This window comes from Eulemur rufifrons, chromosome 19 (assembly GCF_041146395.1).
Source record: "Eulemur rufifrons isolate Redbay chromosome 19, OSU_ERuf_1, whole genome shotgun sequence".
Lineage (NCBI taxonomy): Eukaryota > Metazoa > Chordata > Mammalia > Primates > Lemuridae > Eulemur > Eulemur rufifrons.
In genome coordinates this window covers 19115151-19134920 of record NC_091001.1, presented here as the reverse complement: position 1 = coordinate 19134920, position 19770 = coordinate 19115151, and the positions used below count along the sequence as shown (strand labels likewise).

General features: G+C 40.7%; 1 protein-coding gene across 2 annotated transcripts in view; it reads left to right on the top strand.

Moving 5' to 3' along the window:
* Window positions 1-12836: 12836 nt before the first annotated feature.
* The window catches only part of RBPJ (recombination signal binding protein for immunoglobulin kappa J region), a 93665-nt gene continuing 86731 nt past the window's right edge, over window positions 12837-19770 (top strand). For both annotated transcript variants that reach the window (XM_069494108.1, XM_069494109.1), the window contains exon 1: window positions 12837-13005. In XM_069494108.1, coding sequence (XP_069350209.1) covers window positions 12986-13005 — 20 coding nt within the window. In that variant the 5' untranslated portion in view covers window positions 12837-12985. The remainder of the gene's footprint in view (window positions 13006-19770) is intronic.

The following is a 19770-nucleotide window of genomic DNA, read 5'->3' as shown; positions in this document are numbered from 1 at the left end:
TTCTATTTATGTGAAATGTCCAGAAAATGGACCAGGTGTAGTGGCTTACACCTGTAATCCTAGCACTCTGGGAGGCCAAGGGGGAAGGATTGCTTGAGGCCAGGAGTTCAGGAACAGCCTGAGCTACAGTGCGACCCCATCTCTACAAAGAATAGGAAAAAAAATGAGCTGGGTGTGGTGGAGCATGTCTGTAGTCCCAGCTACTTGGAAGGCTAAGGCAGGAGAATTGCTTCCAGGAGTTTGAGGTTGAGCTATGATGATGCCACTGCACTCTAGCCTGGGAGACAGAGTGAGACTGTCTCAAAAAAAAAAAAAAAAAGGAAAGAAAAGAAAAGAAAAGAAATGTCCAGGAAATGCCAATATCCTAGCCTAGACAACTATTAATTTACTTCTGCCTCTATAGATTTGTCTTTTCTGGATATTTAGCATGTTTTTAAGAGCATATTTTCAAGGTTTATCCATGTTGTAATGTGTACCAGTATTTCTTTTCTTTTTATAGCCTAACAATATTTCCTTTTATAGATATACCATATTTTGTTTATACATTCATCAATTGGTGGACTTTTGCATTGTTTCTCCTTTTTGGCTATTACAAAGAACGCTGCCATGAACATTCATGTTTGAGTATGGACATATGTTTTCAGTTCTCTTGGGTATATACCTAAGAGTGGCATTGCTGGGTCATGTAGTAACTCTACCGCTAACTTTTTGAGGAACTGTCAGACTGGAGGCTGTGTCAGACTGCAGTTGGTGGCTTACACCTATAATCTTAGCACTTTGGGAGGCCAAAAGTTCACTGCAGGATGATCACTAGAGGCCAGGAGTTCAAGAGCAGGCTGGGTAACATAGCAAGGCCCCATTTCTACAAAAAATAAAAAAAAAGCTAGCCAAGCATGGTAGCACGTGCCTGTAATCCCAGCTATTCAGGCAGAAGTATCACTTGAGCCCAGGAATTTAAGGTTACAGTGAGCTATGATTGGATCATTGCACTCTAGCCTGGGTGATAGGGCAAGACTCTGTCTCTAAAAAAAAAATAATAAAATAAGATAAAATAAAAATAAGATGTCTGTGTCATTTTACATGCCCACCAGCAACAAGGGTTTCAATTTTCCACATCCTTGACAACACTTGTCATTATTTGTTTTTTTTGCTTATTTCCATCCCAGTAGGTGTGAAATGATATCTCATTGTGGTTTTGATTTGCTTTTCCCTGATGGCTAGTGAGGTTGAATATTTTTTCAAATACTTAATGGTCATTTGCACATCTTTGGAGAAATGTCTATTCAGATATTTTGTCCATTTTAAAATTGAGTTATTCGTAGTTTCAAGAATTCTTTCTGTATTCTGAATACTAGACTCGTATCAGACATATGATTTGTAAATATTTTCTCCCATTCTGTGGGTTGCCTTTCTCACATTTTTGATAATGTCCTTTGAAGCACAAAAGTTTTAAAATTGATGAAATCTAATTTATCTATTTTTTTATTTTGTTGCTTGTGCTTTAAGAAACCATTGCTAATCCAAGGTCATGAAGCTTTACCCCATACTTTCATCTATGAGTTTTATAGTTTCGGTTTTTACATTTAGGCCTATGATAGATTTTAAAGTAATTTTTTATGTGTATGAATTATGGGCCCAACTTCATTCTTTTGCATGTGGATATCCTGTTGTCTCAGTACCATTTGTTGAAAAGACTATTCTTTCCCATTAATTCTTTTGGCACTTTTGTCAAAAATCAAATGACCATAAATGTGAAAGCTTATTTCTGGACTCTCAGTTCTATTCAGCTGATCTATATGTTTATCCTTATGCCAGTACCACACGGTCTTGCGTACTGTAGCTTTATAGTAAGTTTGAAATGGGGAAATGTCAGTCCTTCAACTTTGTTCTTTCCCAAGATTGTTTGACAATTCTCTGTTCCTTGAATTTCCAGATAAATTTCTGTAAAGTGGCCAGTTGGGATTTTGATAGTGATTACCTTGAATCTGTGGATCAATGTGGGGAATGTTTGCCATCTTAATAACAGTGTGTGTACATATATATACACATTTATATATGTATACATTTTTTTTTTTTTTTTTGAAACAGAGTCATGCTCTATCACCCCGGCTAGAGTACAGTGGTGTCAGCCTAGCTCACTGCAACCTCAGATTCCTGGGCTCAAGGAATCCTCCTACCTAGACCTCCCAGGTGGCTGGGACTGCAGGAAGCACACGCCATCACCCCCGGCTAATTTTTCTATTTTTTACAGAGACAGGGGTCTCACTCTTGTTCAGGCTGGTCTCAAATCCCTGACCTCAAGCTATCCTTCCACCTTGGTCTCCCAGAGTGCTAGGATTACAGGCTTGAGCCAGTATGCCTGGCCAATAGTAGCTTTTGTTTTATGAAAACAAAAGGATGCTTTTCCATTTATTTAGATCTTTTAAAATTTCTTTCAACAATGCTTTGTAGTTTTCAGAGCATAAGCCTTGCACGTCTTTTAAAAAATTTATTCTTTCTTTCTTTCTTTTTTTTATTTTTTATTTTTTTGAGACAGAGTCTCACTCTGTTGCCCAGGCTAGAGTGCCGTGGCATCAGCCTAGCTCACAGTAACCTCAAACTCCTGGGCTCAAGCAATTCTTCTGCCTCAGCTTCTCAAGTAGCTGGGACTACAGGCATGAGCCACTATTTTTTTTTCTATATATTTTTGGTAGTTCAGCTAATTTATTTCTATTTTGAACAGAGACGGGGTCTCGCTCTTGCTCAGGCTGGTCTGGAACTCCTGAGCTCAAACGATCCTCCTGCCTCGGCCTCCCAGAGTGCTAGGATTACAGGCGTGAGCCACCGTGCCCGGCCAAAAAATTTATTCTTAAGTATTTTATTTTATTTTGAGACAGGGTCTCACTCTGTTGCCTGGGCTAGAGTGCAACCTCAAACTCCTGGGCTCAGGTGATCCTCCTGCCTCAGCCTCAGGAGTAGCTGGGACTATAGATGTGCAACACCATGCTAATTTTTAATTTTTTTGTAGAGACAGAGTCTTGCTGTGTTGCTCAGGCTTTTATTCTTTTTTTTTTTCTTCCTGTCCACTCTCTTTTATTCTTTTTGATGGTATTGGAAATGGGATTGGTTTGTTATTTTTATTTTCAGACTGTTTATTGCAAACATATGGAATACAATTGATTTTTGTATATTGATCTTATATCCTGCAACTTCACTGAATTTGTGTATTAGTGGCATAGGTAATTTTTTTTTAGTGGAGTCCTTAGAATTTTCTGTTTACAAGACCATGGCATCTGCAGAGATAATTTAACTTCTTCCCTTCTAATCTCATGTCTCTTATTTCATTTTCTTGCCTGTTGTCCTGTCTAGAACCTTCAGTACAATGTTGAGTAGAAATGATGTCTTCTTCCTATGACACTAGCTGTGGGTTTCCTATAGATGCCCTTTATCAGGTTGAGCAAGTTCCCTTCTATTCCTATTTGTTTGGATCTTTGCTAGTATTCTGTGGAGGATTTTTGTGTTTCTTTTTATAAGAGGTATTGGCCTGTAGTTTTCTTTTCTTTGGTGAATTATTTTTTAAAATAATAGATGTGGCAGAAAATCCAAATGGGTATTAGGTCTTCCCCCTGTCTTGGTACCCATCCTTAGCAACTCACTGTTACTTGTTCATATGAGTTTTAAAAAATTAAATATATCAGCCATTTAAAAATAATTTTTTTTGCATTACTTATCATTTATACTTTTATAAATAATTTTTATAATTTTTAATAATTTATTAAAATTATAATCTGATACTCTGAGTACTTGACACAAAATATCCTTTACTAGTTTATAATAGTAAAAATAATTTAAATTTCTATAGCCAAAAAAATAAAGAACTCAATGACAATGATAAATCTCACTTCTAGGAGTATGACTTGTGCAAGTCATATCCTCTGCAGCTCATGTATTAATATAAGAACAGAAATAAAATTACCTACCCTCGGCATTGTCCTGATGATCAACTGAGATGATTGATGTCCAGGAGAGGGCTTGGGCCAATGCAGACTCAGTCATACTTACTGTCATTTTGCAAATTATATATCACAACATCCCTTTAACTAAAAAGCTATTTCATGATAGATTGGCATACAACCTTTTGAAAACCCTCTATTGCATAAAACTAAATATATATGTAATTTGTTTTTCAGAAGTTATCTTTCAGTTCTTAAGTCCTTTTTTTGGGGCCTAGATTCTATGATTTGTTGCTTATTTCAGAAACTTGGAAAGTACCATGCAAATACAGATATAGCTGTGCTAGTTAAAAATAAGATACTTAGTGTCTGCTGGTGAAGGAAAATATGATGCTAGGTAGGTAAAAATGCTTGATGAAAATCACAAGAACATTTCTGGAGAACTTTAGAAGTGAGAAAAGTAGGAGCCAAATGTTTCTCCCACTTGATAGTTTATAACTCACTGAAGTCAAGAGTAATTCTGAGGGTAGAATGTAGGCCATGTGTTTGGAAAGCTGGAAGAAAAAAAAAGGCATGCATAAATTTCCAAATTTTTCCAAAGTATTAAGATGGAAGGTGATTTGTAGTTAAGATCTTGAGAAATGTTTTTTCCATTAGTGGAACATTAATAACACCTTTAGTGTATTTTACCTTCACAGGATGCTAATCATAACAGAATTTAGTCTAATAATCATTTAAGCAGCAAAAACTACATACAGGACAATACTGGTTATAATACCTAACATGGAGCCTTTAAAGATTTCTTTATTTTTTTATTTTTATTTTTTCAAGCCAGTCAAATTTAGCAGTGGAGAGTTGTATAACAACTTTAGTGACACTAATGCTAATAGGTTTTGATAACCCAGTACCATCAGACCAGTCTTTCAAGGATTCCTTTAAACAGAGAGTTTCTCAAATGCATTTTACAAAAAAAATACATCATTATTGGATTGAGAAGAAATTTTCATTGCAGTAAACTAAGTCTGTACTCAATATTTTTTAATAGTTTAATTAGAAATTATCCTAGAGACTATTTTCTTGCAGTATTTCCACAAGATTTTAAAAAATTCCAACATGTTGACATGACAATTAAAAAAATTTAAATTAATTAAAATAAAAATATTGATATAATGACAACAGCAATCATTAAATGAAACAATGTACCACTTGATTATGATGTTCAAGGAGATTTTCAATTAGTTGTCTATCTTTGACAGAGTTAGATGTTTCACAAGATGGGAATTGTTTGATATCCCACTGTTTGTCAGTGCTTAAGAAGACAGGATCCAAAAATTGATCTCCTTAGTCCTTAGTCTATTTTAGGGTGTTAGCCACAAAGGTCATAGCTACAAGTTGATGCTTATCATTACACTATCTATGACACAAAACAATACAGATGCAAAGAGTGAAACTTTCTGGTAGGCTTTCTTTGAAACAGTGATAAAGGCCATCTGTGTATAAGGTTAATAGTAGCACAGGCCAAAGGACAGAATGCAGGGATCTTTTTTTGCTCTATTGATTTGCTATATAACTACAAATTTCTTTTTTTTTTTTTTGAGACAGGGTCTCACTCTATTGCCTGGGCTAGAGTGCCCTGGCATCAGCCTAGCTCACAGCAACCTCAAACTCCTGGGCTTAAGCAATCCTCCTGCCTCAGCCTCCCGAGTAGCTGGGACGACAGGCATGCACCACCATGCCCAGCTAATTTTTTCTATATATATTTTTAGTTGGCCAGATAATTTCTTTCTAGAGACGGGTCTCGCTCTTGCTCAGGCAGGTCTCCAACTCCTGACCTCGAGCGATCCTCCCACCTCTGCCTCCCAGAGTGCTAGGATTACAGGTGTGAGCCACCACGCCTGGCCTTAACCACAAATTTTTAAAAATAAATAGGCCAATTGATATTAAATACCACGACTTTACTTAAAAATAATTCTTTCAATTTAATTAGCCACATAATCATCTCATTTGATCCATGCACTAAACCTCTAAGGCAGGTGGTATTAGTCCATCTGATAAGAAAAATGAACATGAGTATGGATAGGAGAATTTCCTAAGGGAAGTAACATTTACTGAGTGCCTACTGTATACCTAGTTATTTCATGGAATATCTCAATCTCAAAATGACCCTAAGCAATAGGTTTTGTATTCCCCATTTGCAGGTGAGGAAAAATGAACCTGCTCAAAGTTGGTCATCTGGTCAGTGGTGGAGGCCTTAGGCCTCCATCGTGGAGCTAGTTCAATGCTCTTTCATTCATATCCCAGCTGTTTTTTTAAAACTATGAATATCTACCATTGGCTTAAGACAGAACCAAAACTCAATGCAATATATGATACATGACAAAGGGGGAAGTTTAGGAAATTGAAATTTAAGTATACTCCCTTATAAACAGATAACTGGAATTTTATGATTCATATGGTGTTATTTCTTGTACAGAAAGTGTTAACAGGCTTTATCTTGTTCGCGTTATAAAAAGAACAAAATATATCAATCACACATGGAAACATTTTCTTCCAATTACATTAGCTACAAAAATTTCTGACAAATCATTAGACTTGTACACATTCTTCTCACAAAATGTGCATTTGATTCCATTCACGTTCCACATCACTAGAGTAAATGGCCCGTTCATTTTCTTGCCTTACCTTCTTGAACTGCTGCACATGTTAGCAAGCAAAACTTAACCCAGGCCTGCAAAAAAAATCAAATTGGTAGGGCCAAAGAATCCTATGAAAAATTAAACACAATTGGAAAGGAAAGCATGAGTATTTATTTTTGTTTCTTAAGTTCTCCTGAAGCTCACCCCGTGATTCATTGTCGGTGTTCTCTTTATTTCTTTTAATCCTGAGGTTGCAGCTTATTTTCCTTACAGAGTTGCATAGTCTGATGAAACTCTTCTTGGCACTCTTTCGGTCTCCTGTACATTTTACTAACCTTGATTAATACATAGCAGAAAATGATAGGGATAATGTTAAGAATACACGGAGGCATAAAAATGAATAAAAAACCATGAGCTGAGAAACATCTGTGGAGTAATTGGCTCCTAACTTCTAATGGGAGTTATCATTAAGTTTGGCCCCTGTACGATCTGATCACATGAAACCCTGCTTTGTATCTTCCTCAGCTACTTACAGCAGGTTTCCCAAACTTTTTGGACATGTGAGCCTCTTGGAAATTAAATAACAATAATAGTAATATTGTCATTTCTGAGTGGGATATGATAAAGAAATGAATTAACATCAATCTGGACAAAATCATCACTGTATTTGGCCATTTTAACATTGACTTTTGAAATGTTAAGGACATTTTGATATACTTTGCAAGAATTTTGATGAGGTGAATGCAAGTTATGGACTTTTTGAATAATAATGATAAAAACTAACAATACTGTAACAATTACGTTATAGCATTGTTCTATGTACTTTAAACATGGTAACACTTTGAATTCTCATGACAACCCTATGAACTAGGAGCTATTATTTCTATTTTACATGTAAAGAAACTGAGGCACTGACAGGTTAAATAACTTGTCTAAGATCACACAGCTAATAAAGCTGAAATGTGTCACTGTGTTTAAACCACCTTAGCAAACTGTAATCACCTCCTCATGGGTCACTAGCTGCTTCACATGCCCATTGGATACACACTAAGAGACTCCCAAACTCATCCCTTTTACTATTTAAATATTTTATTTATTGATTAAAAAAAAAGAAACTACTTGCTATTACTCCCTTTGATGAGAAACTCCCAGAGAGAGGTTATACCCAATTTTATAATAAAGATTCTCCAAGCTTGGTTCATGGGAAGTTTGCATCAGAATCTCTACCCAGCCTGCTTTATATGCCTGTTCCTTGGCTTCAGCCCAGATTTACTCATTTAGCATCTTAGGGAGTGGGACCCAGGTGATTTTGATGCCCACTAACTTTTGAGGACCTTGGTTCTGTCAGGTCCTTCTTATCACCTTGCACCAACCCCCCATCTGGAGTTCCCCTGAATAGGAGATGCTCTTTCACACCTTGCACCCTAAGCATGCTGTTTCCTGTGCTTGTCAGGCTTCCTCCTCTTATTTTCTTTTGAACTCCCACTGCAGTAAGAGGCAGCTCAAAAGACATCTCTGCAAAGGCTTCCTGGGCCCATCAGGCAGGAGTCAGGCACTTCTTCCATTGTACCCCCATGCAGTTAAACTCATGTCTCTATTCTAGCACAGAATTACACTGCAACTGCTCTGTGTATTCTGTTAGCCGGGGAGTCCTACGAAGTTGTGTTCTTCGCATTACCCATCTTTGTAAAACACCCAAGATAATGCCTGAACTGCAGTGGTAGGTAATCTAAATATGCTGTTTGAATAGACCATGCGTTAGTTCTATTGTTTTAATTCTATTGAGATCATAGATCATGTACATAACTTTTAGTAGAAACTAATTCTACTAAAGTGGAAGAAAGAATTTTATTTGGTCAATTTTTTTTGTCTTCCTGCATATTTATTCCTTTTCTTCCCCCTCCACATTTTTTATGTTTTACATTCAGTAGGCAATACATGCACGTGGCACAAAATTCAAAGGATCCAAGACAGCATACTGTGAGACAAGGCCCCTCTTCACCTATGTTCTCCAAACTTTCAGTCTTTTACAGGGAGGCATCACCATTACAGTATCTAGTGTGTCCTTCCACAGCCATTTTAGGCACATACAAATAAGTATATATTTATCTATAACTGTTTTACACTGTTTTTAAAACTTTTTGATCCTTCCATATAAGTACATAAAAAGCAGCCTCTGCTTATTAACAGATGGATACTATTCCCTTCTATGAATATATCATGATTTTAAAAAATAAGACATCTCTTGATATTTAGGTTGTTACCAGTATTTTTTACCATTGATGATGCTGGAAATTACAGGTAATTTCGTATGTGTGAGTATATTTGTAGGACAAACTTCTACAAATGGAACTGAAGGATTAACAGGTAGTGATAAATTTTGCCAAAAATGGTTTCCATAAAGATTACATCCATTTTAACTTCCACTTGCAACCCATGAAAATATTTGTTTCTTTATATCCTGCTAACAGTGTTTTCTTTTCTGGGGGTCTAGAATGGAGAGTAAAGGAAACTCTAAGTAAGTGTAGCCTCATATATGGGTCTAACCCAGAAGAAAGGATTGTTTTTTGCAGAAAGCCAACACAGGTGGTTTTTCTATAGGCTTTTTTCCTCCTCCCCAGGCAGGTTGGTACTGGGGTTCTCACTGATGGTCTAACCCCAATATTGTTTTGCATCCTAGAAGGCTTAGTGAGTGAGTCTTCAGAATCATTTCTGCTATGTCCTAAAGTGGAAGACATTCTACATTCATCCTATACATACTTGTAATGCACCAGGCATCATTCTAGTGGCTAAGGCTTGAATAATGAACAAAACAGACAAAAGTCCCTGCCTCATTCAGACAACATTAGCATGGGAGGAGGCACACAGTAAACACAGTATACAAGTATGATATATGGTACGATAAGTTATGGTAAGTGTCATTGGAAAAATTAAGCAGAAAAGGAGATAAAGAACATGGGAGTCACTCTTGTGAAGTATGGTCAGGGAAGGCCTCCTTGAGGAGGTGACATTTGAGCAAAGACCTGAAAGGAGTGAGGGAATGAGCCAGAAGATATCTTGAGGGAAGAGCATTCTAGGTAGTGGAAAGAGCAAAGGGTGTCTTGGTGTGTCCCAGGAACAGCAAGGAAGGTGGCTGGTCAGAGCTTAGTGAGTGAGGGGAAGAGGAGGAGAAGGTGAGGGCAGCAAGGTGATGTTGGTGGTACTGGGGAGTTGGCAACAGGCCAAATTGTGTAGGTCCTCATAGTGAAATGAGAAAACCATTGGAGAGTTCTAGAGGGTTACTCAGAATGCTCCATTGAGAACAGATTGAGGAAAGGCAAGGATGGAAGAAGGAAGGACAGATTATGGGACTTCCTTACACCAAGTGGGACATGAGATGGGTTAGACTGGGCGGGTAGCCAAAGATGTGTGAAATATTTGGATCATGGTATATTTTGAAGGTAGATCCAGCATGATTTTCTGATTGGATCCTGAGTGTGAAAAGCAGGCAAGAACGATTCCAAGGTTCTTGGTTTAAGTAAATGGAAGAATGGAGTTGCCCTTTACTGAGATGGGGAAAGGCTACAGGCAAAGCATTTTTAGGGTGAAAATGAAGAGTTATGATTACATTTGTGGCTACCAAGGTTTTCCAAGGACCTGGGACTCTCAGAGGGCCATGGTTCCAAATGAGATCAGTGGCCATAACTAGACCATGACTGAAATACCTTCGTGGCATTAAAGCTCCAAGGACATTGTCCTGCTCCTAAGCCATCTTGTTCCAAACCAGACTTGCATTGAGATATTATATTCAATGTTCTTACATTCTTTTTCTGTATGAAAAATATAATCAGAGGAATAGGCACACACACACACATACACACACGTGCACGTACACCCCTAAAAACCTTGAAAACAACTCAAAAACTTGGATTTCCTCCTAGTAGAGGACTCATTGTGCTGCAAATATCAAAATTCAATTCAATTCTACATTTGCGGGTCTATGATGTCAGCAAGACACCAGTTTCTATGCTGGGCTAGGATGGTATAGAAACCACACCAGGGACAATCTGAAACACGGCCGATAGAAAAATGTGACCAGGAACTCATTGGGCAGATAGATAATCCAAAAAGAAGGGCTGCATTTAAAAAGTAGTCACTGAAGCACCTGACGCAACAATACCTAAAATGGGATATTTCAACAAAAATGTGGAAAAGTGAAGGAAAGCAAAAGCAGTATTTTAAGTCATATTGTGGGAGGAAAAAAAAAAAGAACAGAAACTGAAAAAAGGATTACTTCAAAAGGCTGGGAAGAGGTTTGGAGAAAAGAAATTTAAAAATCGTGCCCTTGAACAGGAGGCAGAATCTTTACAAGGCGACAGTGCGAGAGTGCAGAGCAGCATGTTTTTTTTCCTTCTACTCAACTCACAAGGCCAGAGGGCAGATTAGAAAGAAAACCAACTGCTAGAGGACAGTGGCTAAGGAAATCAAAACTTGTTTTAAAGCAAAGGAAGCGGTGGCCAGACTAGGTGACTCAGAGGCATGACTCAAACCCGACACTGGGGGCTGTCTGTCAGCTCCCGGAGGCGGGGGGCGCAGCGTCTAACACATTTTAGGAAAGTACCAGGCCAGAGGAGGCCGACAGGAAATCTCCCCAGGAGATCTGCCTGGGGCTTCTCCTGCCCTAGAGCCTGACCTCTTACCCCTCCAACCTGCGGCAGTTTCTAATGTCTTGGTTTCTCCTTCTTTTTAGAGGCTCCCCCCACCCCCTTTCTTCCACCGAGCGTCCCCGGGCGTGTGCGTGTGTGCAAGACGACGATCTCCTCCCCCGCCGCCCTCCGCCAGTGCTCCCAGCCACGCGCCCACGCGCCCACCCGCCCCGCCTCCGCGGCGAGCCGCTCCCTTCCCACCCCGCCCGCGCCTGCCGCCCGCCGCCTGGGCACGCGCGGCACGCACAGCGCCCAGAGCTGCGCTAGACAAACACCTGTCCCGCCAAGGTTCCGCGAGACTTGAGGCGAAAGCATGGGCAACAGAGGGCGCGTTCTCGCGAGGTTTAGGAAATTTCCCACGGCCCGTGTTGTGTCTGAGCCGAGTAGTGGAAGGCGGTGGGAAGGAGGTGTAGCGTGAGACTGGGCTGCCCGCATTGGGCACATGCGCAGTGCCGCTCGCGCGTGCCGCGCCGATCCTGCAGCGCCTTCAGCAGGTTTCGGGCGGCGAATTCCAGTTGTCCGGGTTTTGGGGCTCCCTGCGGGAGGCAGCCCTGAATCTGGGAATCTCTAGGAAAGGGAAGGGCAAGGGACGGGGAAAAGGGGGTTGCGGGTAGAGAGGAGGGGGCGAGGCTCGGACCCTGCACCTTGCTATTAAATCCCCAGACGGGCCAGGTTTACGGGGATGCTTCCGGGCTTAGGTCGCCTGAAGTACGTTTCGGGCAGCTAGCAGTGCCCTCGGTTGTGCCAGGCCCACGAGCGGACCGGTTCTCTGTGCAGTAGTTCGCCTCTACATACACCTGGGCTCACACAGGGCTGGCGGCTGCGCTGCGGTCCTAGGGAGGCTCACGCAGCAGGCGGCTGCCTGCATCGAGTCCGGGGTGGGAGAATGTGGCACTGAATTCCAGCGCAGTTTGCACTTCTGGAGAAAACTATTCGGCGCTCTGACGCGTGTATGCGAGAGGGACAGTAAGGGTGTCGTTGCCAGAGGCCTTGTCCTCACCTCATCTAGCACCCAAATACAAAGCTAAGGCGACAGAGCTCAACTGCGGAAGTTTTCCGTTTACAGAGCTCTGGAAGGGTCTCCTCACTAGCACGGGGGTCGAAGGAATGACGATAATTCCTGGTATGTCACTCGTCCAAATCCCAGGCACTTCCGTAGCTCCTGCACCTAACGCCGAGATTAGCATAAAGGAGGCGCCCAGTGAACGTTTTGAATGAATGAAAAGAGCTGGGAACCCAGAGTGAGCGGGAAGCCACTTGGAAAACACCCATTTGAGGAGGTGTTTCATCTAGGCCTGTGAAACGCCGCCGATTTTCCCAGGACCCCTCCTCCCGTCTCCTCGGCCCCGCCTCCTGGCCCTCCATTCCGCAGCCCTGTAGTAATCCCCTCCGGTTTTCCTCAGTCTCCACGTACGTCCCTCAGGGCGCGTCCCAAAACCCGGATAACCGGAGCGCTCCCCATGGACCACACCGTGGGCTCGCCCGCGGAGGAGCAGCCTGCGCATGCTCCATCGCTTGGGTAGGTTTCCAGGGAAGGCAGCGAGCAGGATCCCCTACACCGCGGGCGGCGCGAGGCGTCTGGCTCTTCGCGGCGGCTGCGAGGGGAAAAGCAGCGCGGGGGCTGGGTGGAATCGAGGAGTGAGGAAAAAAGGAAGGGGCGGGGGAGAGGGACCAGGGAAGGCGTCGGGGGGAATCTCGCGAGGGTTGGAGTTTTGGCGAGAGTTTGTGGAAGATGGCGCCTGTTGTGACAGGGTAAGTCTCGGGGAATCAGAGCGCTGGGAATCGGGAAAGTTGCGGGCGGCTGGCAGCCCGCGGCGGGTTCGGGGGCCGCGGCGCGCTTGGCGTCCGGGGGCCGTGGGGGCGGCGTCGCGTGCTCCGAGCGCGGTGGCGGCGTGTGGCTGTGCGCTGCCGCTCTGCGCCTCCGTGGCTCGGGCTCCGACGCGTGAAGGCGGGCGGCGGCGGCGGCGGCGGCGGCGAGGACAGCGGGTGCGGGCGAGTGCGGCCGGGCGCGCGGGGCCCGCGGGCGCCGTGCCTGCCGCGCGCCTCCCGCGCCGCCGCCCGAGGCCCTGCCTCGGGGCTCCGCACAGCTTTGTTCCTCGCGGCCGTCGTCGCCTCCTAGCCCCGCGGGTGTCCGCGGCCCCGGGCGCTTTGTCTTTCCCCGCTGCCCCCCGCGACTCTCTACCCCCGGCCCTTTGTTTCGCCGCCTTAGGCGCTTTGTCCGACCGGTCGCGTCCCGCGTCCCTTCTCCATCTCCTCTCCTCCGCTGTCCTCCCATGCCCCTTTGTTGTGCCCCTCTCTTGTCGGTAGTCCAGTGACCTGCCACAGCCCCAGCACCAGATTCCTGCCTTAATTTTTCTTCCATTGTCTTTCTCATGTGTATCCTCTCTCATTTTTCTCTTTGGTCCTTGATTACCCCCAGAGGCTTTGTCTCCCCCATCCAGTGGCTTATTCTCTCAGCAGCCCCTTCCCCTTCCATCATCGGTTGATTTATCCACTACCCACGGTGTGTGTCTGCTGAACTGTCTCAGCCTCAGGGACTCCATCTGGTGCTTCAGACTCTACGGTTTGTTGTTGTTTTGTGGGTCTGAAAGATGCATGGGATACTTAGTTTCCTCCGCACCTCTCTTGTCCTCAGCACCTCTTTCTCTTGGGATTTTACGCATTACCCCCACCTCTTTCCTCTCGGAATTAAAGCGTCTCTGATTTTCATAGCCGTCTCTTTGGGCCCGTGGTTGTTTTGCTTGGAAACGGTAGCCTTGGAAAAAGATCTGGTCTCTTGGTGGTTATTGCGCCCCCCCTCCCTTTCAATGGTTTCTGACGGCCTAGGCCAAGGGCAGCTGTCGTAGCTTTGCTTCTAGGTTACCTGAAGATGAGTAGAGGGTATTTTGTAGGACGTTTAGGAGATTCAGGTTGTTTTTTTTTTTTTTTTTTCCCTGTTGGTATTTGAGAATAGTTTCAGATACCCACGGTGATGTTCATTTGGTGTGTGAGAAGTTGAGTGAATTTTGATGTTAAAAACTTGTGACTGTTGGGGTGAAGAATTTCAGCATTTTCTAGAATCTAGATGTAGAGTTTAGTATTTTACCAGTAGCTCCTGCATCATAAGGAAAAGGAGAAGCATCCTGCTTGGGAATTTTTTATATAAATGTTTTATTTTTTCAGTACGTAGTTTACTATTATTTGTTTTTCACTCTGTAGATGTATGACAGCCACAACCCTTCTGTCCCATCGTTGGGGTTAAAATGAGAAAAGCAGTGACGAGTGCCGTTTCTAGTTGAGGGATACTGCTTCTAGGACCTTTGTGGATTATATTACTCAAATACAGTTAAAAACCATGTATACATATAAGATGTATATAATATGTATATAATATACATGTAAGTTGTATATATATAAAGATACATATAAGTTGTATATAATATGTATATAAGATACATATAAGTTGTATATAATATGTATATAAGATACATATAAGATGTATATAATATGTATATAATATACATATAAATAATAGCCTTTAGTAGTGAGGTTCTTTTAAAGACACTTCTTAATGTTGAAGGACTGTTAACTTGTTCTTCTTGTGTTCTTATTGTTATGGTAATGGTAAAAGCTTGGGGTTATGTGTGGGAGTGGGTGTGTGTGTGAGGTGTGTTGTATTTTAATGACCCCGGTTGTTCTGGTGCTAGGAATAAGGGGTATTAGATTTGCCAGTATTACTTTACTGAATGTATTTTTCAGGAATTTGTTTTTTTCCCACTACTTGATTACTACTTCTGGAAGCTATGTTACTCATAAGATCATTTGGAGTGTCGTTTGGTTTATGACTGAAGTTCTACATAAAGTGTTACTGACAAAGGATATACAAGATCTGTAATAAATGTTGGTGCATTGGAAAGCCTTTTTTGTTTTTCTTTTTTGGCTGTGATTAGAATTGGTTTGAATTTTAATTAATGGAAAACCATGGTTTCATGATTGATACAAGAGGTTTCTGTGAAAATTTGCAGTCTGGGTTCCATAGGTGGGTTTTTGCTTGTTTTCAGTACATAATCATTCTTCTGAAGGTAAAATCTTGAGCATACTGGTTCTAACTGGAAGCAAACTGTAAATACTGTGTAATAATGGAAGGTATTTTGCTCTGACTTGAACATACAAGAATGATAGAATGATCATAAAAGTGCTTTTACAATTTGAGTTGTGTTTTTTGTTTCTAAATCATGTAATACCTTTATTTTGTGACCAAATAAAACAGTGCCTTTGACTAATTGTAACAAATGGCATCATTTGTTACAGGATGAATTGTGTTGGGAAACTTTCATTTTGAATATTGACTATTAAAACTTTTAATTTATTATCCAAGCATATTGCAGATGGGTCTGTGGAGCACATATTTTCAGGAAAAGAATATAAGAGGCTCACTTTTGCAGTATTTTCAGATCTGTTCTAATATATGCTTCTAGATATTAGATTTTATGCAGTTAAGTTTGTTAAAAAGTTACCTATTGCCCTATACCAACAGATTTCTATTACTGTCTTTTAAGTGGGTAAGATAAAAATTGCTTTGGGAAAAAGGCCATTCTTGCCAGATGTAATTTATTAAATAATCTTTGGCATCCTAGATGGATAAGGCATTAGGGGAAAAAAATGTTTTGTTTGAAAGTTCTTATAAATCTTCTTAATTCTGGTATTCAGTCATTTTTAGAAATTAAGTCATAAGACTTGGCTCTAAAGCATTATTTTGCATTTTGCATCCTCCTAATACTAAATTTCATGTTATTTCAACTGGAGGCAGTATTTTCTCATGAATTGACTAAAAGTTGTTATTTTTGGCATCTGGCTTTGTGATTATTTCCAAGTTACTCTACTTCCCCTGGGCCAATTTCTAATTGTGTAGTAAAATGTGAATTGTAATAACTTGCCACATCTGCATAGGATTGCTGTGCCTTAAGATGTTCAGAGAGCATCCTTGGATGAAAGGTGTGGCTATGGTCTAGGAATTGTTACTGAAATAAGCTAATGTGAAGTAGGTCATATTTTACAGGAAGTCAAGTAGGTGGTTTTGAACTCAGTTCTTGACAAATCACAGCAATGATAGTGGAATGAAAAAAAACCAAATATGTATTATAGTCTGAGTAATAAAACATACTTTTTTTCCTATAAACTTGCAGGGAGATAGACAAGTAAAACAAATTACAGGGTATTGTGTGTGTTGTGTAAGAGATTGAAGAGCTGTCAGAGTCAAATGTAATAATACATAAAATTATGGGATGCCTTTCCTCTATTGATTTGTTTACTGCATGTGTAATAGTAATAGTAAAAAATGATAGCACAACATGTTTTCACCGGACTGTAAGCCAAGTCTGTTAGTAGTAATGCCTAATTTTAAATATGCCTTATGTTTAATGGTTTGTTATTTGCTCTTAAGAATATTCTCTAACAACAGGACTATAATTTCACACTTGACTCTTGGCCTTAGGAAAGTGTATTCTGTTTGGGGGACACTATATAGATATTTATTGAACAAATGAAACCTGTTGCTTCTCTGTTCTTGGTAGATGATATCATGTCCCATCTGGTTCCCCAAGCCAGGATTCTGGATTCCTCTCTCATCAACCCTTAATATTTAATCACTAAGAACAGATAATTTTTCCTCCTAAAAAATCTTTTGAATCTGCCTTCTTCATCCTCACTGCCACAGTTCAGGCTCTCATCATTTCTTACCTGGATTACTGCAGACATATTGATGCCTTTTTCTGCATCTAGACTCACCCCCTTTATCCAGCTTCCACATAGTTGCAGTGCAGTCTTTCTAAAAAGCAAATCTGATCATTTCACTCCTTACTCTAAAACCTTTCAATGGCTCCCTCTAGCAGCCTTCATTAAGAGAGGCAGCAAAGTGGAGGGTTATGAGCTCACATTTAGGATTTAATCTGAACTGGGTTCCAATTCTGTTTCTGTTACTTTAAACCCCTATAATATTGAGAAGTTACCCTCTCCCTCAATTGCAAGATAATTATTCCTAACTCAAAGAGTTGTTGTGAAGATTCAGTGATAGTGCATGAAAGCATTTAAAATTCTTGGCATATAGCAAGTGCTCAAAAATGTTAGCTCATGTGGCATATAGAGTCTTCCATAATTATTTCATTTACGTCTTCTCCAGCTGAATTGTTTACCTTTTTCTGTCCCTTCATAATCAGTGCTCCAGTCATATTTAAGAACTTGGTCCCTGCATGGGCTTGGCAGTTTAATGACGTCTTCTGCATGAAGAGTACTCGTCCTTAGTAGGTTGTCGTTCAGGACTTAAGTTAGGGAATATTCTAACCAGATCCAGTAGGCTAGATTCTTTGCCCTTGCTGTATGTTATTGAATACTGTGTATAATTCTCTTGGAAGTGTGATACTAAATTGTGCTTATCTACCACACTCAAATGTTGTTAATTACTTGGTGGCAGATATCACTTATATATTACACTTAGAAGAGTGGCTAGCACATGATAGAGACTCAGCAAAAAGATTTTTTGAACAAAGGACTCCTAGTACTTTGAAACCTTGATGCAGTGTGGTTCATGTAGGCAAAATGTTATATATATATGTGTGTGTGTGTGTGTGTGCATGTGTGTATGTATACAGTGTATATGCATATATATATATATAATTTATATTTGACTTTGATTCTATAGGGAATAATTGCTGACGTACCCAGAGGAATTGATATTTTTAGCCACAGGCAGTCTCATAACCCTTAAGAAAAACATTATATTATAGTAAGGCTCTTTGGCAAAAGTTCTTTTTGGATTGTTAGAACGTGCTGTTATATTGTCTGTACAAATACAAAACTGACAAGCTTAAGTTTTGTATTTTATATGATTGGCTCTCAAGTGTTTTTCAAAAGATTCATTATTTTTAAGTGTAAGTTCTTAGGTACATAGGGGTGTACGTTAAACCTTAGCACACTATATACTGCTTTTTTTGGGGATCCATGCCATAGAACCAGATAATGAATTGATACTTTACAGGGACACTCGGGTCTTGTGGACAGATTACTTCTAGGTACTTTCTTTAAACTTCACTTTCTACCTTTATATAACATAGAGAATAATAATTCACTTGTATTTTATCTGTCAGGCATATTGTGACTATCAAGTAAGATAAAATATGTGAAATTATAATTATAAATTGTGGCTGGGCGCGGTGGCTCATGCCTGTAATCCTAGCACTCTGGGAGGCTGAGACAGGAGGATCGTTTGAGCTCAGGAGTTCCAGACCAGCCTGAGCAAGAGTGAAACCCGTCTCTACTAAAAAATAGAAAGAAATTAGCTGGACGACTAAAAAATATATAGAAAAAATTAGCCAGACATGGTGGCGCATGCCTGTAGTCCCAGCTATTTGGGAAGCTGAGGCAGAAGAATTACTTGAGTCCAGGAGTTTGAGGTTGCTGTAAGCTAGGCTGATGCCATGGCACTCTAGCCTGGGCAACAGAGTGAGACTTTGTCTCAAAAAAAAAAAAAAAATTAAAAAAATAATTATAAATTATAATTACAATACAATGTCAAGTGAAACAATGAATGTGCAAGTGAATTGTAAATAGTAACGTTCTCTATGTAAATATTGTAATTATTATAACAGTCAGTTTCTTCTGGTAATCTTTCACCATCAGGGTTCAAGATGGACTTTTTATACTGCAACTTGTGGTTTGTGGGTAATGTTTTAGGAAGGCATCAGTGTATTTAGTGCAAAGGACCACAACCCTTGAAGTTTGTGCCTTGGCATTTTGAGCAGACATATTTGGTAAATTACTGCTTGACCACGAGTGTTGTTACTGAGTCACCCCCAAATTTTGGGGGTCTACTTACTGCACTCCTCTGCTTGGGCAGCCCTGACAATGTAGGAATGTTGCATGCCCAGCTGCTCTCTCTCAGACACCCTGCCCACAGTTCTGGATGTCTCTTAGCCCTGGCACAACATCATGGTGTTGCTTACGCCTCGTTAGGCCCTGCTTCTGCTTCAGGGAATGAAATGTTATCCTAATTGTCTAAAAAGAGTAAATTATTTCCCAAACATATCAGACTTAACGTGTGTGTTGGGGGGGGGGCAAGCATCAGAGGCACTGTAAGTGGTAGTAATTGCCTGTCTGTATACATATTTGTGTAATTTTGTTGTGTTGAGACAATGCGTAGTAATAAGCATGGCAGCTTTTCAGTCAGATTGGTGAGGTTCGTGGCAGTCTTGGGAATATTTATACTATTTTAAGTTTATAAAAAAGAAGAGATGGAGAACACTGCCCCTTATGCATCCTAAGCTGCAAGAGCCTTACAGCGAAAACTGCACCTGTTGGATGTCAGGTGGAATACACTAGAAAATCAAGTTGACCCTTTTTAATTCCCCTTCCACTATTCTTTTCCTATATTCAATAGTCTTAACTTAGCCTGAGGGTTAAGTGTATTTGTGCATTGTTAATTAGATGACAGTGAAAATTGTAAGTGAATAAGAACCATTTCTTATAAAAAGTTTATATAACCAG